Source organism: Colossoma macropomum, unplaced genomic scaffold (assembly GCF_904425465.1).
Source record: "Colossoma macropomum unplaced genomic scaffold, Colossoma_macropomum, whole genome shotgun sequence".
NCBI lineage: Eukaryota > Metazoa > Chordata > Actinopteri > Characiformes > Serrasalmidae > Colossoma > Colossoma macropomum.
Window position 1 is genome coordinate 8,298,076 of NW_023494808.1, and position 17,000 is coordinate 8,315,075.

At 40.7% G+C, this 17,000-nt stretch overlaps 2 protein-coding genes across 2 annotated transcripts in view; both read right to left on the reverse strand.

Annotated features, from left to right (window-relative positions):
* The window catches only part of epn3b (epsin 3b), a 39,477-nt gene extending 31,306 nt beyond the window's left edge, over positions 1-8,171 (reverse strand). Inside the window, exon 1 of the mRNA XM_036557068.1 lies at positions 8,085-8,171. The gene's annotated coding sequence lies outside the window, so the exon portion shown is untranslated. The remainder of the gene's footprint in view (positions 1-8,084) is intronic.
* Positions 8,172-11,692: 3,521 nt separating this feature from the next.
* LOC118797793 (mycbp associated protein) overlaps positions 11,693-17,000 on the reverse strand; it is a 53,961-nt gene continuing 48,653 nt past the window's right edge. The window contains 3 exon segments of the mRNA XM_036557062.1: positions 11,693-11,817; positions 12,733-12,900; positions 14,197-14,336. Coding sequence (XP_036412955.1) covers positions 11,749-11,817; positions 12,733-12,900; positions 14,197-14,336 — 377 coding nt within the window. The 3' untranslated portion in view covers positions 11,693-11,748.

A 17,000-nucleotide genomic window follows, 5' to 3' on the forward strand; every position in this document is an offset into this window, starting at 1 on the left:
TGCTGACGTCCAGTGTGTCATACAGTGTGAAAACAATGTATGTCCATAACTGTTCATTACACAGCTAAACTATCTTTACTCTACTGGCTCACTAGTGTGCTAGAAAGATTTACACAATTTATTCTAGTTTAAATAAAGTGACCAAAGAGTATACTCTGAAAGAGGAGGAACAAGAACTGGCTACAATGGTGTCTAACCATTGTGCAACAACTGTGAGGCCACTTTGGTTCAGTTGTGATCTCTGTCTATCACTGCAATCAGTCGTATGCTGTAGTCATATGTTGGTGTTGGACAAAAAAACATCTGTCAACCCTTTAATGCAGAACAGGGTGGCTGGTAGCCTAGTGGCAGGCGAGATGTGCTATCAACCGTTACGTTGCGGGTTCAAATCCCACAGGTACAGGTGCAGGTACGCATAGTTGGTTAACTGTTCGGGGTGCCAACATTCAAATACTGGATTTACAGTTTGGGTATTTGTTACCTTTCATCACGAGAAGATGGAGAAAAAATTCACACGAAAGCTCATTTAAATGCTCTGACAGAACCGTAAAATGTAAAAGTTCTGATCATGTGTGAGTAAATACGTTCTGAAAAGTCCTCCACTCTCCCTCAGTTATTTTTGAATAATACAACAAATTTTAAATGTATTTCTCCTAAAAAATTAAGCCCACACCCCTACGCTAGTCTCAGCTTAAAAAAAAAAAAAATCCCCTTTTTTGGCGTAGTTTTTTTTCTTCTCAGTCAACTGGATATCTGTTTATGAACTCTTATGAATACCTGAATATCAAAATTAGTCAGAATGCACATCCCTAATTTCTAATAATCTGTTTGACTCTGTTGTACGTGAATGGGTGCACATGGATTTTAACTACGAGCTTTCATTTTCTGAAAACTAACATCTGGTTTATTCCACCACTGCGGCTCATGGCTTGACACTGATTGCTGTGGTCTGCTGCCATTGCTGCTGGAGGTGATGTCACTGCTGCTTTGAAAAATATGAAATATCTGGTTTGCCGTTGTCTGTCTACGATATACTCGGCATTAGCCGACTAATTGAGAGAGATAACATAGTCCACCCACAAGAGCTTTAATTGAATCTGAAGCTTTAGTCTGAACTCAAATATGGTCAGGCAAAGTTCTGCCCTGAACCTGATCCAGCACACAGTGCTGAGCTTTGAGTCCAAGCTTGACTCAACTCCAACCCAAACTGTATCTGTCAACCATCAACTGGAGATGGAATAAAACCTCTCATTCCTAATGATAATATCTGCAATGTTACCTAAGCGACAATGTCAAGTGACCTAGCTACATGGACTGTGGTCATCCGATCATCAATAAACAAATGTTTTAAAGGAACTGCCTAATTATCTATCTATTCAAGTCCATAAATTTATTCGGCAATCATTGCCTTCAAACAACATTCAAAAAGTTTTTAGTCTGGATAAACTTCAGGCTACATGATCACGTTCTCATTCCAGCCTCATGAACCTCACTGGACCTTTCTATCGAGACACAAGTGGTTCTACACTCTCAGAAAAAAAGGTATTGACTTCAGACACCCTGTCTCGACTCCAGGCTTTTTATTTTATTGTTCTGTTTTAGTCCTTTCTGTGTGGAGTTTGCATGTTCTCCCTGTGTCTGCGTGGGTTTCCTCCGGGTACTCCGGTTTCCTCCCACAGTCCAAAAACATGGAGTCAGGCCAACTGGACATGCTAAAGGTCCCCCTAGGTGTGAGTGTGTGATTGTGAGTGTGAATGTGTGTGTCTGTCTGTCTGCTCTGTGATAGACTGCCGACCTGTCCAGGATGTATCCTGCCTTCCGCCCGATGACCACTTGGATAGGCTCCAGCTCCCCCCATGACCCCCAGAAGGATAAGTGGCTTAGAAAATGTGTGTGTGTGTGTGTGTGTGTTCTGTTTTAAAACATTCAGTTATAAAAAGGTACAAATACGTACTTTTCACCTGGAAAAACTTACTTTGAGGTTCACAATCGGACCTTAAAACCACTGTTGTACCTTTGAGGGAACAGTTACATTGTTTGTACCTTGATAAACGAAAAATGTACCAGCACAGAACCTTTATTTCTAACAGTGTATCATACAAATTGTTTAAGGTAATAGAGGTACATTGTCAGAAATGAAGTACTGTACAGCTAGGTTTTTGTTCATTAAGGTACAAACAGTGTAAAGGTACACTCAAAGGTACAACAGTGGTCTTAAGGTTCAGCTGTGTACCTTAAATAAGATTTTCCCAAGAGACTTTCAAAAATATAATAGCAATGGGATGTGGTACAATTACGTTCCATGACTAAAGATACTGGAGACGTACCCTTGAGGGTACCCCCCCAGTGTCAAGAAAGGTACCCCCAGACCCAGTTTAGTACCTTTTTCTGAATGTGTAGTGAGAAAGAACAAAACCAGAGAAAGAAAGAAGAAAAACTAAACTCCGAAATATGAACCCAACCCGCGTCTGACAATTATTTGTCAATCTGATGCAAACAGTTTCGGTTCCATGGGGTTCGGATGACTGTTTCAAACTCTAGCACCCACACAGGGAGAAAACAAACAGTAAAGTCGCACCAAATGCTCCCAGTCTGCTTTCCGAAGAAAAATGAGCAAACTAGAGCACGCTCGTGAAAGCTGTGTGTGTGTGTGTGTAAGAGCGTGTGGGCGTGCTAGTGTGTGAGAGCGCTCTTCGCGTCCAGAAATAGCCGCGTGGGTTGAGTCATGGTGCTGAGTGTCAGGGTGGATCTGAGTAATGAGTGACCACTCACTCTGCTCATCAACACTGCTCACCTTTCAGAAAATGTCACTGTTTTTTAAACGCTTTATCACTCTGGAGCAGGAGGGAGCTTCTTTACCTCTTAGGGGGTCACGTACTGCAGAGGAGTGGAGTCCCCACAAATGCTACTACTAAGCCGAGCTGCTGGGCTGAAACTGGGAGGTTTAAGCCGGCGAAATCTCTAAACTGTGCAGCCCTGTGCTAACTCATATCTAGCCAACTGCAGCTGTCCACCCCTGCACTGCAACAGCCATAGCTAACAAAAGAACAGAGCAGTATTCAAAAACACATGCAAGCCGTCACTTCAAACAAATATACTAACATGGCTTTACAATTTCCTTCCTTACCCCAAATGTAGTTTATTAGCCAAGGCACAGTTGAATGCCTGTGGTTTGCTACTTTGGTTTTCCGCTGGGACTAATGTAGTTAGCTAATACCCCACCAATTAGTGTGTCTAAATCAACACACAATTGCCTCAAACTATGTTGAGTTGTTAAGTAATCTCAAATAGACTTGCTTGCTTGTGGTTTCTTTTTCATGGTATCGGTAAAATGGACAAAGGTAACCAGTTTAGCTTTTAGATTTAAGGCCCATTTCTAGCTTCTAGATTTACAGCCCAATTTCTATTTAAATGCTATAAAAACACAACATGAGGCAGAAAAGGGGACTTGAATCAGTGACTCAGATTTGAGTCATACTTGAGTCACATGTTGACTTATGTCACACATCCCTCCAGCTTTGACTGTCCAGGAGGTGGACTCCAATTCCCAGAACCTTCTGAGAGAACATGTGACTATGATGTCACCAACATTCCACCAATCAGAGATCTGCCTTACCTGACTACTGACTTGCCTCACCTATTGCTTTCATCTTGTGATTTGTTTAGTTACTATATAAGTCTGGGCTTTAGCTTAGTTCAGTGTGAGGTATTGCTTCTTTCATAGAGCTACTGAGTGTTCTTTCCCACGTTTGGTTGACTTCCTGTGTATCTGACTTCTGGATTTTTTGACTTTGCCTTTTTTGTCTGCTCCCGATTTGGATATTGCTTGCCTGGACTTTGTTTGTCTGTATTTGGTTTCTTTTGGATCTGACCTTCATCTGTTTTTTGACCACTGAAGCCTCATTTGTTTATTTTAATCACAGGGTTCTGACTAGGTCTGTCTCGTTACAACTTAAAACTTCTGAAATATGGGCCTGAGAAAAGGAAAAACTGAGCAAGACTCAATAAATTAGGACCACCAACTGTAAACTAACCACGCACCTACAGGACCACCTACAAGTAAATCTGTTGGACCTTCTGGCATTTTTGCTACAGTCATGCACAATGCTTTTGTTTTTTTTTATTTTCTCTGTGGTTTACCAGATATCCATTCATAAAGTCTTCTTTCTAATGATCTGTTTGGCTTTGTTGCACATGAATACACAGATTTTAACCATGGAACTCGACTCAGATTTGCAACTTAAAATTGAAATTTCAGCCTGAGAAAAATCTGGACAAAACTCATTAAATTAGGACCACCAGCCTTCTGAGAGAAGGCAAGAACTCAAGTGCTACACTCAGCAAAGACAGTTTTTCCTTTAAAACACTGCATTTACTGAGTGTAGCACTTCAGTTTTGTCTATCAGACTGAAGGTTTTCTTTAATAAAAGGTGTTTAGTTGGCTTTACTTTACTACATCACGGTGCAGCTAATAATGACACTTCACTCAAAGTTCTTGAATAAGGACTCAAGACTGGACTCAGAGTCACATCCCAGAAACTCAACTCGGACTCGCATGAAGTGACTTGTGATACATGCTTGCACATGAAGTAACACCATTTTCATGCTTGAATGGGTCTTTGCATGGTGAAATGGTTCTTCAGATTGATGGAGAATGTGTTGTATAGGGTTCTATACAGCACCAAAAAGGGTTCTACTGTTACAAGATTGACAGCTTAACAACAGCAAAACCCTTTCTGATGCTATATTGAATATGAAAAAGCACTTAATGTAGTAGTAAATTCTAAACTGAGTAAAATTACCCCAAATGTAGTCAATCATCCAAGACATGTTAGGCATCTGAAGTTTGGTTGGAGCTACGGAGCTAATGTAGCTAGCATGTAAGGCAAGCTTATGAGTTAGCATGATGCTAACTGCATATCTAAATCATCACACACTTGCCCCAAACCAAGTTGTGAAGTAATCTCTAATAGACTTAACTGTGATACTGCATGACATACTGTTATCTGTAAACATGGATTAAATCACATTAGCATAGCTAAAAATGTTTGTTTGTATATGTTTATAGATTATGGTATGCCATGCTAACTGGTGTGCATATTGCTGCTGTTGGGACAAAACCTCAGGAAAAATCTCCATTTTTTCAGTTCTTGACATAATTTGAAAATGACTGTTGTCCTTTACATTGTGTGTAAATTTCCAAAATGGCCAAAAATGACTTGTCAAACAGTCGGATTCCTTTGACTTACATTAAAAGTAAAGTAGGTTTTTTTCTTCTCCTGTAAAGTTACCATTTTGGAGATCAGGTTTTGTTCTGACAACAGTGATAAGCTTCCATTACTTGTCTTTTAGAGATTATTTGACAACTTGTGCAGTTTTAGGCCACGTGTGATGAGCCAAATTTCAGCAACAGGAGAAAATGGCTTAGGTCTCACTCTGATTTCAAACAGGACGTATAGCTTTGTCCAATAGCATTGTTCAAACTGTACAGCTATGCTATACGTCCTGTTTGAAATCAGAGTGAGACCTAAGCCATTTTCTCCTGTTTCCTCCTGAGAAATAACACTCAGATTATCTCACTTTGATCAAAAATGTCACACGTGACTTAACTCTTGTGTTGGTCTCATCTCGCCATTCACCCCAGTCTTAGCTGAATGATATTTCCGTAAGAAAAGTGTAAGATCTTATCGTTTCCCTATACAGCTCAATTCTACAGTGGTGCCTGAAAGTTCGTGAACCCTTTAGAATTTTATATATTTCTGCCGAATTTGATCTAAAACCTCATTAGATTTTCACACAAGTCCTAAGAGTAGACAAAGAGAACCAAATGATACAAAAATATTAGACTTAGATTTACTTATTTAGGAAAATGATACAATATTATATATCTGTGAGTGGCAAAAGTATGTGAACCTTTAGGATTAGCAGATAATTTGAAGGTGATATTAAAGTCAGATGTTTTCAATCAATAGGATGGCAATCAGGTGTGAGTGACCACCCTGTTTTATTTAAAGAACAGGGATCTATCACAGTCTGATCTTCACAACACATGTTTGTGGAAGTGTATCATGGCATGAATAAAGGAGATTTCTGAGGAGCTCCGCAGAAGAGTTGTTGATGCTCATCAGGCTGGACAAGGTTACAAAACCATCTCTAAAGAGTTTAGACTCCACCAATCCACAGTCAGAGAGACTATGTACAAATCCAAGACCACTGTTATGCTCCCCAGGAGTGGTTGACCAACAAAGATCACACCAAAATCAAGGTGTGTAATAGTTTGCGAGGTCACAAAGGAACCCTGGGTAACTTCCAAGCAAATAAAGGCCTCCCTCATAGTGGCTAATGTTAATGTTCATGAATCCACCATCAGGAGAACACTGAACAACAATGGTGTGCATGGCAGGGTTGCAAGGAGAAACACGGTGCTCTTCAAAAAGAACATTGCTGCCCGTCTACAGTTTGCTGAAGATCACATGGGCGAGCCAGAAGACTACTGGAACAATGTTTTGTGGACAGATGACCAAAATAGATCTTTTTGGTTTAAATGAGAAATGTTATGTTTGGAGAAATTAAAACACTGCATTCCAGCATAAAAACCTTATCCCATCTGTGAAACATGATGGTGGTAGTATCATGGTTTGGGCCTGTTTTGCCGCATCTGGGCCAGGACGGGTTACCATCATTGATAAAGCAATGAACTCTGAATTATATCAGCAAATTCTAAAGGAAAATGGCAGGACATCTGTCTGTGAGCTGGAACTCAGGAGAACGTGGGTCATGCAGCGAGACAACGACCCTAAACACACAAGTCGTTCTACCAAAGAATGTTTAAAGAAGAGTAAAGTTAATGTTTTGGAATGGCCAAGTCAAAGTCCTGACCTTAATCCTATAGAAATGTTGTGGAAGGACCTGAAGCAGCAGTACATGGGAGGAAGTTCACCAAAATAAGAGCTGAAGCTGTTTTGTATGGAGGGCTAAAACTCCACCAAGCTGATGTGCAGCACTGATCAACAATTACCGGAAACATTTAACTGCAGTTATTGCTACACAAGGGGGTCAAACCAGACACTGAAAGCAAAGGTTCACATACTTTTGCCATCACAGATATGAAATATTGGATCATTTTCTTCAAAAAATAAATGACCAAGTCTAATATTTTGGTTTCATTTGTTTAATTTGGTTCTCTTTATCTCCAATTAGGACTTGTGTGAAAATCTGATAAGGTTTTAGGTCAGAAATATAGGAAATTCTAAAGGGTTCACAAACTTGTACCACTGTATAATCACAGAACTTTTTCAGCAGTCTGTCAGTGTAGACAGAGAACTCACACTTTTCCCATTCAGCTCCAGAACCTCTTACAATGAAACGCTAACGTTAATCACCTCCTTACTCTTATAAAGCGTTCAGAAGAAAGAATTCAGAAATCAGTGATCCTTTCTTAATACAATATTGAGATCTGATTTGTTTCTTTGAGACAATCTTAAGAAAGACTTTTTTTTTTCCTCTAGGTAATTATATAAGTCTACGCCCCCATTACTTGATAGTTACATTAGTGTGGTAGCTGCAGAAAACTAAAGAAGCAAACTTGAGACACCAAGCATGTCTTGGCTGATTGACTACATTTATGGAAAGGGAGGAAACTGGGTACATGTGATTTCTCACTGAACTGTCGGTTTCACTGAACTATAAGCACGATGGAGGTCTGTGGTTAGTGAGAGGTTTTTCTGCCTGAGTGAAGTCCCTCTCTACAGTAGTGGTGGGTCGGTGATGGTGTGATGTCATCACATACATAAAGGCTTCCCGTAATCAATAAAAAACAGGCTGAAACCTTCCTGTAGCAACACTAGCGCAATGTTCCCGTAGCTCTGGCAGCGAAGCTTTCACTGTCTCACTGACGCACTGAATGTGCCTGGTTTACGCTATAAATCTGAGCCATGAGGACAGAACAAGGTCCCTGCAGCAAACGAGGCAGAGCTGTGTCGCTGGAGCGAGATCACATGGAGCACTCAGGCTACACATACACGAATACATTAGCTTTAGCAGGGTTAGCATTAGCAGTGCAGGTAAATGCAGCATTTCCTTACCTCCATCTCTCCGTCTCTCTCTGCCTCTCACGCCGATGCTGCAGGAGAGCGAGGCGGTGGGCTAATGAAGCAGCGGCCGAGCCAAACACACACACGGAGAGAGAAAGAGGTACACACTCACTCACGGTGTGTAGGAGGAGAGAGAGAGAGAGAGAGAGAGAGAGAGAGAGAGAGAGAGAGAGAGAGAGAGAGAGAGAGAAGGAGGGAGAGGGAGGGAGAAGGAGGGAAATGGAGGGAGAGATAGAGACAGAGTGGGAGAGAATGAGAGAGTGGGAGAGAAAGGCAGGGAGGAGAGAAAGAGGAAAGGAGAGACAGAGGGATAAGAGAGAATGGGAGAAAAAAGAGAATGAGAGAGAGAGAGGGGGTGAGGGAGAGAAAGGCAGGGAGGGAGAGAGAGGGAGGGAGTGAGTTAGAGACAGAAAGTGGGAGAGAATGAGAGAGGGAGAGAAAGGCAGGGAGGAGAGAAAGAGAGGAAAGGAGAGATAGAGAGAGATAAGAGAGAGAGAGAGAGAGAAAGGGGAGTGAGGAAGAGAAAGGCAGGGAGGGAGAGAGAGGAGGGAGAGAGAGAAGGGAGAGAGAGAGAGAGAAAGGAAGGGGGGATAAGAGAGAGAGAGAGAGAGAGAGAGAGAGAGAGAGAGAGAGAGAGAGAGAGAGAGAGAGAGAGAGAGAGTTCAGCTGCTTGCTCTCTTCTGATGACCTTATCCTACTGCCCACTACAGAACATTACTCTCAGCAGAGTCTGTGGGGAACTGGGCTCCAATTGCTCACCTGAGCAAAACAAGAGTCCTCACAACCTCACCCACTCTGCCTGCTCAGCCAACAGCTCAGAGCCTCAGCATCTAAACCCCTCTTCCTCCTCCTCCTCCTCCTCCTCCTCTACAAACAGCATCTAACTAATTGGCAAAACTCTCGCTCTCAAATACAATGAGACATCAAACAAGTGCAGGAAAGAAAATCCTAACAAAATCTAGAATAAGGTGGATGCTAATGCAAACAGAGGACAAAACACATTTCCTCCTCCACCGCCCAAAACACCAATCAATCAGAGAAGTGTTCTTTGAGCAGTTTGAAAAAAAAAAAATAAATAAATAATGTGTTCCTTTCTCTGTCAGACTCTGATAAACTTAATGTTTTGCTTGGAAAAAAAGCTGAGACAGCAACACTAGCAGCCAAATGCTCAGCTCTCAGCTCTACATCATTTCAGGAACGGTCTGTAGGGCCACTAATAACATTATCACTGTATTTGTTGTGATGTGATGAAAAGATTGGATCGAATGTTATGATGGACAGCTAACATCCTTCTTTCTTTTCTTTTTTTTATTAAATCATTTTTTCATTATGTTTTTTTCAGTAAATTGTTATAATTGTAAGTACAGAAAAAGGGGATGGATGGACCAGTGAGATAGGGAGGAAAAGGGAGGAAAATATTTCTGATTTCCTTCAATTCTGTAGTATTGTGATAAACAGCTGCTTGGTTAACAGAAAAAAAAAAATCACAAAAAAATGACTTCTTAAATCTACAATTTGTTTATTCATTTGATTGGTTTGTTTATAATCTTTTTATGCCACTATCCATACACATTAATATAAATAATTATATGCATACACTATATTTATGTAAAAAAGTACTGAGACACACCACTTAAAGCATTGAATTCAGGTGTTTCATTCAGTCCCTTTGCCACAGGTGTACAAAATCAAGCACCTAGCCATGCAGCCTGCCTTTACAAACATTAGTGAAAGAATGGGTCACTCTAAAGAGCTCACTGAATTTGAGCATGGTTCTGTAACTGTTGCTACAAGTCAGTTCACGAAATTTCCTCCCTCCTACATTTTCCACGATCAACTGTGAGTGGTATTATTGAAAAGTGGAGGCATTTAGGAACCACAGGAACTCAGCCACGAAAGTGTCAGACCACGTAAAAGTTACAGAGCAGGTCACCGAGTGCTGAGGAGCAGAGCATAAAAATCACCAACACTCTGCTGATCAATACCTGCAGAGTTCCAAACGTTCTCTGGCATCAACATCAGCACAGAAACTGTGTGCCAGGAGCTTCATGTTATGGGTTTCTGTGGACGAGCAGCTGCATGCAAGCTGCATCACTAAGCACGATGCCATGAGGCGGATTGAGTGGTGTAAACATGCCACCACTGGACTCTGGAGCAGTGGAAACGCATTCTGTGGAGTGACGAATCCCAGGAGGACATTACCTGCCTGACTGCATTGTGCCAACTGTAAAGTTTGGTGGAGGAGATATAATGATATGGGATTGTTTTTTCAGGGGTTGGTTTAGAACACTTAGTTCCAGTGAAGGGAAATCTTAATGCTTCAGCACCAAGACTTTTTGGATAATTCTATGCTTCCAATTTTGTGGAAACAGTTTGGGGAAGAACCTTTTCTGTTCCAGCATGACTGAGCCCCAGTGCACAAAGCAAGGTCCATAAAGGCATGGCTGGGTAAGTTTGGTGTGGAAGAACAAAAATGAAAAGTGTCTAGCTGCTCTGTTGTAGTCTTTCCAGCAGAAATCCTGAATCTCTGGACTGCTGTATTAAAAAAGCAGACAAAAGTGTGTACAAGTCTAATCAAGTGTTTATTCTGTGGTCTTCAATTCCAAACAGATATTTAATGTGTTAAAGCTGAGCAGACAGTAACAGTTTCTCTAAAGTTACCATTAGTTTGACCCTAAAGAACAAAGCACTAAAGAAGGATGGCTGTAAGATATAAATGACACATTCGCAGGTGGGTGTAAAAAAAAACAAAAAAACAACAAAAAAAAACAAAAAAACACAACACTACATACAGTAACACATGCAGAATGCACATATGGCAAGGTGGTGTTTATTTGTTCTGTCTAGTCAGTACTAAAATGAGCCCAAAATAAGGCATCAACAGACAGGGAGACAGGGAGGTGGAGAGACATTGGAAGACAAAGAGAAAATATTTTAGTTGGATTCACTGCAATAATATTAGCTTAGTTTTAGGGGAATTAATTTAGTTTGAGTGTATCTCAGTAGGACTTGTTTCAGTGGGATTCAGTTAAGCAGGATTTGTTTCAGGAGCTTTTATCTCAATAGGATTTGTTTTAGTAGAATGTGTTTAGTAACGATTTAGTATGATTTATTGTATTACTGTAGGTTTCATTTCAGTCAGATTTGTTTAGTAAGGATTTGTTTAAGCAGGATTTATTTAGGAAGAAGTTGTTTAAGTAGGATTTTGTTTTGTATGATTTGTTTAGTTAGGATTTGGTTCATAGGATTTGTTCAGATTTATTTCATAAGATTGGTTTAGTAAGGATTTATTCCAGTAGGATTTGTTCATTAAAGATTTGTTTAAGTAGGATTTGTTTTAGTAGGGTTCGTTTAGTAAGGATTTGTTTACTAAGGATTTGTTTCAGTAGTATTTGTTTTAGTAGGGTTCGTTTAGTCGGATTTGTTTAGTAAGAATTTGTTTACATAGGATTTGTTTGTTGGATTTGTTTAGTAAGGATTTGTTTAGTAAGAATTTGTTTAAGTAGGATTTGTTTCAGCAGGATTTGTTCAAGTATGATTTGTTTTAGTCGGATTTGTTTCGGTAGGATTTGTTTAGGAAGGATTTAAGCAGGATTTGTTTTAGCAGGATTTGTTTAGTGAGGATTTGTTTCAGTAGGATTTGTGTAGGTCATCTTCATTTTCGCTCAGCCTCATCCAGTAGTTCACACAGAGAATCAATCATCCCCTCCATCAGAACATACACCTGAAACACACACAGGCATTTTATCATCTTCACGAACACCGTCAACTTCATCATCACACTGTTCTTGTTTTTGAAGTCTATCAGGGTGACTGTCTGTAAAATACAATATGGATTATGAAAAAAAACGAAAACTGGTTAAAAACGTAATCTAGAGCTGTAACTGGACCATTCATAGTGTAGCAGAGGCCTGTGTTCTGGTCAGGGGAATGCCGCAGCTTCACACTGCCTTCAAAAACAGCATCTTCTGAATTAATCAGGTCAACCAATAAGAGGCTCAAAAACTTCTTATCCTGACTTATATAGGTCATTAAAATTGACTACTGATATGAAATTCTATCAGCTTTACAACAACATAGACTGCGACTGCTGCAGATGATTTAATAGCATATGAAATGTGTTTAAAATTTCTTAAAAGTATTTGATCACTAATTACAATAAAGTTAATATGTAGTATTGTGATATAAAAATTGGCTATCCATTTTCAAATTATATCTATTTTTAATCATTTTTAAAAAATATTAGACTGCCATTTATTTCTGTTATGCTTTATATTCTTGTAATGTTTTGTGTTTGTGTCCAATAAATATTGTAATAGCTCACATAGTTCAGTGTTAGTTAATGTCTGTGTGCATGTATTAGCACTGTAGTTGTAGATGGATGGTGTAATGTTCTTGTCTGTTGGTGTAGTGTGTGTATTTATGCTGTAGTTGTAGATGGATGGTGTAATGTTCTTGTCTGTTGGTGTAGTGTGTGTGTTTATGCTATAGTTGTAGATGGATGGTGTAATGTTCTTGTCTGTTGGTGTAGTGTGTGTATTTGCACTGTAATTGTAGATGGATGGTGTAATGTTCTTGCCTGTTGGTGTAGTGTGTGTGTTTATGCTGTAGTTGTAGATGGATGGTGTAATGTTCTTGCCTGTTGGTGTAGTGTGTGTACATATTTGCGCTGTAGCTGTGAATGGATGGAGTCCTGTTGGCTGTTATCACCCTCTGGGCTGACTGCAGTGGAGGATGACTCTCTGTCCTTACTCTCTTTCCCCACGTTCTTCTCTTCTTTAACCCTTTTCTTACTGGTTCCATGATCCTACACAGACACACACATAAGCACACATATTTGTTTTTAAACAGTGCCCAGATATGAAGTCATAAGAATTATATATTTAATTATTTTTTATATAGTATAACATACGCTTGCTGGCCAGTTTATTAGGTACACCTAAATTGCATCTACATTCATTGTCCATTTTATCTGATTATATAGGTGCACTTTGTATTTCTACAATTCCAGACTGTAGTCCATCTGTTTCTCTGCCTAATGTTAGTCATCCTTTACCCATTACATCAACAGAAAGGGACCACCACATCACCACTGCTTATTAGTTATCATTTGAGTGGTGGATCATACTCAGCACTGCAGTGACACTGACCCATGCAGCATGTGTATGAGTGAATCAGACCCAAAAGTGTTTCTGTAGTTTTTCAACACTGTGTCTACTTACACTTCACTCTACTAGATGCACGTATCTTGTTGGTTTACTTTGTAGTGATTTTAGAGATGGCAACTCTGTTGCTGCACAGTTTGATCATCAGTTCACATCACTTCATCAGCTCTGTGTGTTCGTGTGTTTAATGCACGTGTGTGTGTGTGTTTGTGTGTGTGTCAGTCGTGACTATGTGAGAGTATGTGTGTAGGAGTGTGTGTGTGTGAGTGAGTAAGGGTACAGAAGGTATTCCACTGTATGCACTCTGAATGCTGAATGCAAGAGGAGAACAGGTGCACGTTTTCACACTGCTCCCATGACACCCACTAAACAGTCCCCGACTCACCTCTGAGTCAGAGAGACAGAGGTAGAGAGAAAGAGCGTGTGAGAGAGAGAGAGAGAGAGAGAGAGAGAGAGAGAGAGAGAGAGAGAGAGAGAGAGAGAGAGAGAGAGAGAGTAGTAGTAGGGGGAATAAAGAATGAGCCATTTGAACTGTTTCAATGTTCTGTGTTTAATAGAATAAAAAAAGTAAGGGATAATTAAATTAATAAAATGTATTTTTTTAAACTAATTGAAGAACAACAGCTGAAGGTGTGTATATATATATATATATATATATATATATATATATATATATATATGTATATATATATATATATACACACACACACACACACACACACACACACACATATATATATAAAACATTTGAGGTGTTATATATCTATATAATATATATATACACACATCCCACATGTTGCATTACACTTTTTTACAATGTAAATAACTGTGTGAAATATTACATTGCATGTGTTATGTACCATTTGTTGATTTCCCTGCTCAAATACACTTTGCTGCCCCCTGCTGGTCACTAACATTCGTTACATTTCTTCACCCACCTCTGCTGATTTGTCTTTGGCTGCAGGCTTGAGTGCACCTTTCTTCTCTTCTTTCTCTTTGGCATTGCCTCCTTTTTTCTCTTCTTTATTCAGGGGTGCTCCTTTTCTCTCTGTCTTCTCTTCCTTCTTTTTCTTTTCCCCTGCAGAGCCATTAAAAATGTTGTAACTAAAAAGTGCAATAAATGGTTTATAATTAATAACACAATTCTTCTGATAAGCAATATGGTTTTTAATAACTACCTGCAATTAAACATTGATGTGTGTCATATGAACATATGTAGATTTTTTTTACAATAGCTTTGAACACTAATTAGATTTTAGTACCCAAACTAACAGCTTAAGTTCTACAAATAGGGCACCAATAGATTGGAATTACTGTGATCTCGGCCTGCAATAACAAGTGCAATAAAATGTGAGTTCCATGTAAATAAAGCCATGCAAAGCAAGGGTATGTCAATGTTTAATCATTGTCAGAAGAACTCCAAGGAGCTCATTTAAACTCAGCACAGTCTGATTTGGTGATGTTCACAAGACAGCTGTAGGCTTCACTGCAGGCCCACCACAGTGTTGGTGGTCCACGGTCATGCTACAGACCAACCATAGTGTTGCAGGCCAGCTATAGTACTTGAGGCCCGTCATAGTGCTGCAGACCCACCAATGTGTTGTACGCCCACTATACTAATGCAGGTCCACCACAGTGCTGCTGGCCAACCATGGTGTTGTGGGTCCACTGCAGTGTTGCAGAGAAACCGTAGCATTGCAGGTACACCATACTGTTGCAAGCCCCTTATAGTGTTAGAAGACAAGCATAGCTTTGCACCACAGGGCTGTACACCTACCATGGTGCTGCAGGTACACAATAGTTTTGCAGACCCACCATAGTATTGCATGTCCACTTCAGTATTATTGCAGGCCAACCATAGTCTTGCAGGTTCATCACAGTTTTGCAGACTCACCATAGTGCCACAGGCCCACCATAGTGCTGGAGGGACACTATGGTGCTTTAAACACACCAGTGTTAAAACTCCACCACAGTATTACAGACACATCAGAATGTTGTGGCCCTCTACCCATCAAAGTGTTAGTCCCACCAAAATGTTTCAGACCTACTATAGTGCTAGAAAATCATCAAAGAGCTGCTAACCAGCTACAGTGTTGCAGGTTCACTATAATGCTGGAAGCACACCATGTTTCAGACACACCATAGTGCTATAGCCCCATGATAGTATCACAGGCACATCAGATTGTTGTTCCTGGTCCACTAAAATGTTGCAGGCACACCACAGTTTTACAAGTCCACCATAGTGTTGAAGACCAACCATAGTGTTGCAAGGCCAACCATCGTGTTGCAAGGCCAACCATCGTGTTTCAGATTCATCATAGTGTTTCAGATTCACCATAGTGTTGCAAACCAACCACAGAATTGAAGACCCACCATACTGTTGAGGCCCCCTACTGTTTTTCAGACCCACCAGAGTGGCACAGGCTCGCCAAAATGTTTCAGACCCACCACAGTGCTGTAGGCCCACCATAGTGCAGGAGAATCATCAAAGAGCTGCTAACCAAACTACAGTGTTGCAGGTTCACTATAGTGCTGGAGACTCACCATGTTTCAGACACACCATAGTAGTATTACAGGCACATCAGAATGTTGTTTCTGGTCCACTAAACTGTTGCAGGCCCACTACATAGTGTTGCAAGTCCACCATAGTGTTGCAAGCCAACCACAGTGTTGACAGGTTCACCATGGTGTTGCAGGTTCACCATGGTGTTGCAGCCCAACCACAGAATTGCAGACCCACTATACAACATGTTTGACACGCCATAGTGCTATAGCCCCACAGGGGTATTACAGGTACGTCAGAATGTTGTTCCTGGTCCACTAAAGTGTTGCAGGCCAACCACAGTTTTACAAGTCCACCATAGTGTTGCGAGCCAACCATAGTGTTGCAAGACCAACCATAGTGTTGCAAGGCCAACCACAGTGTTGCAAGGCCACCATAGAGTTGCAGGCCAACCACAGGGTTACAGGCCAACCATAGTGTTGCAGGTTTGCCATAGTGTTGCAGACCAACCACAGAATTGCAGTGTTACAGTCCCACCAAAATGTTTCAGACCTACTAAAGTGCTAGAAAATCATCAAATAGCTGCTAACCAACTACAGTGTTGCAGGTTCACTATAATGCTGGAAGCACACCATGTTTCAGACACACCATAGTGCTATAGCCCCATGGTAGTATTACAGGCACATCAGATTGTTGTTCCTGGTCCACTAAAATGTTGCAGGCACACCACAGTTTTACAAGTCCACCATAGTGTTGAAGACCAACCATAGTGTTGCAAGGCCAATCATCGTGTTGCAAGGCCAACCATCGTGTTTCAGATTCATCATAGTGTTTCAGATTCACCATAGTGTTGCAAACCAACTACAGAATTGAAGACCCACCATACTGTTGAGGCCCCCTACTGTTTTTCAGACCCAGCAGAGTGGCACAGACTCGCCAAAATGTTTCAGACCCACCACAGTGCTGTAGGCCCACCATAGTGGAGGAGAATCATCAAAGAGCTGCTAACCAACTACAGTGTTGCAGGTTCACCATCATGCTGGAAGCACACCATGTTTCAGACACGCCATAGTGCTATAGCCCCACAGTGGTATTACAAGTACGTCAAAATGTTGTTCCTGGTCCACTAAAGTATTTCAGGCCAACCACAGTGTTACAGGTCCACCATAGTGTTGAAGGCCAACAATAGTGTTGCAAGCCAACCATAGTGTTGCAGGTTTGCCATAGTGTTGCAGACCA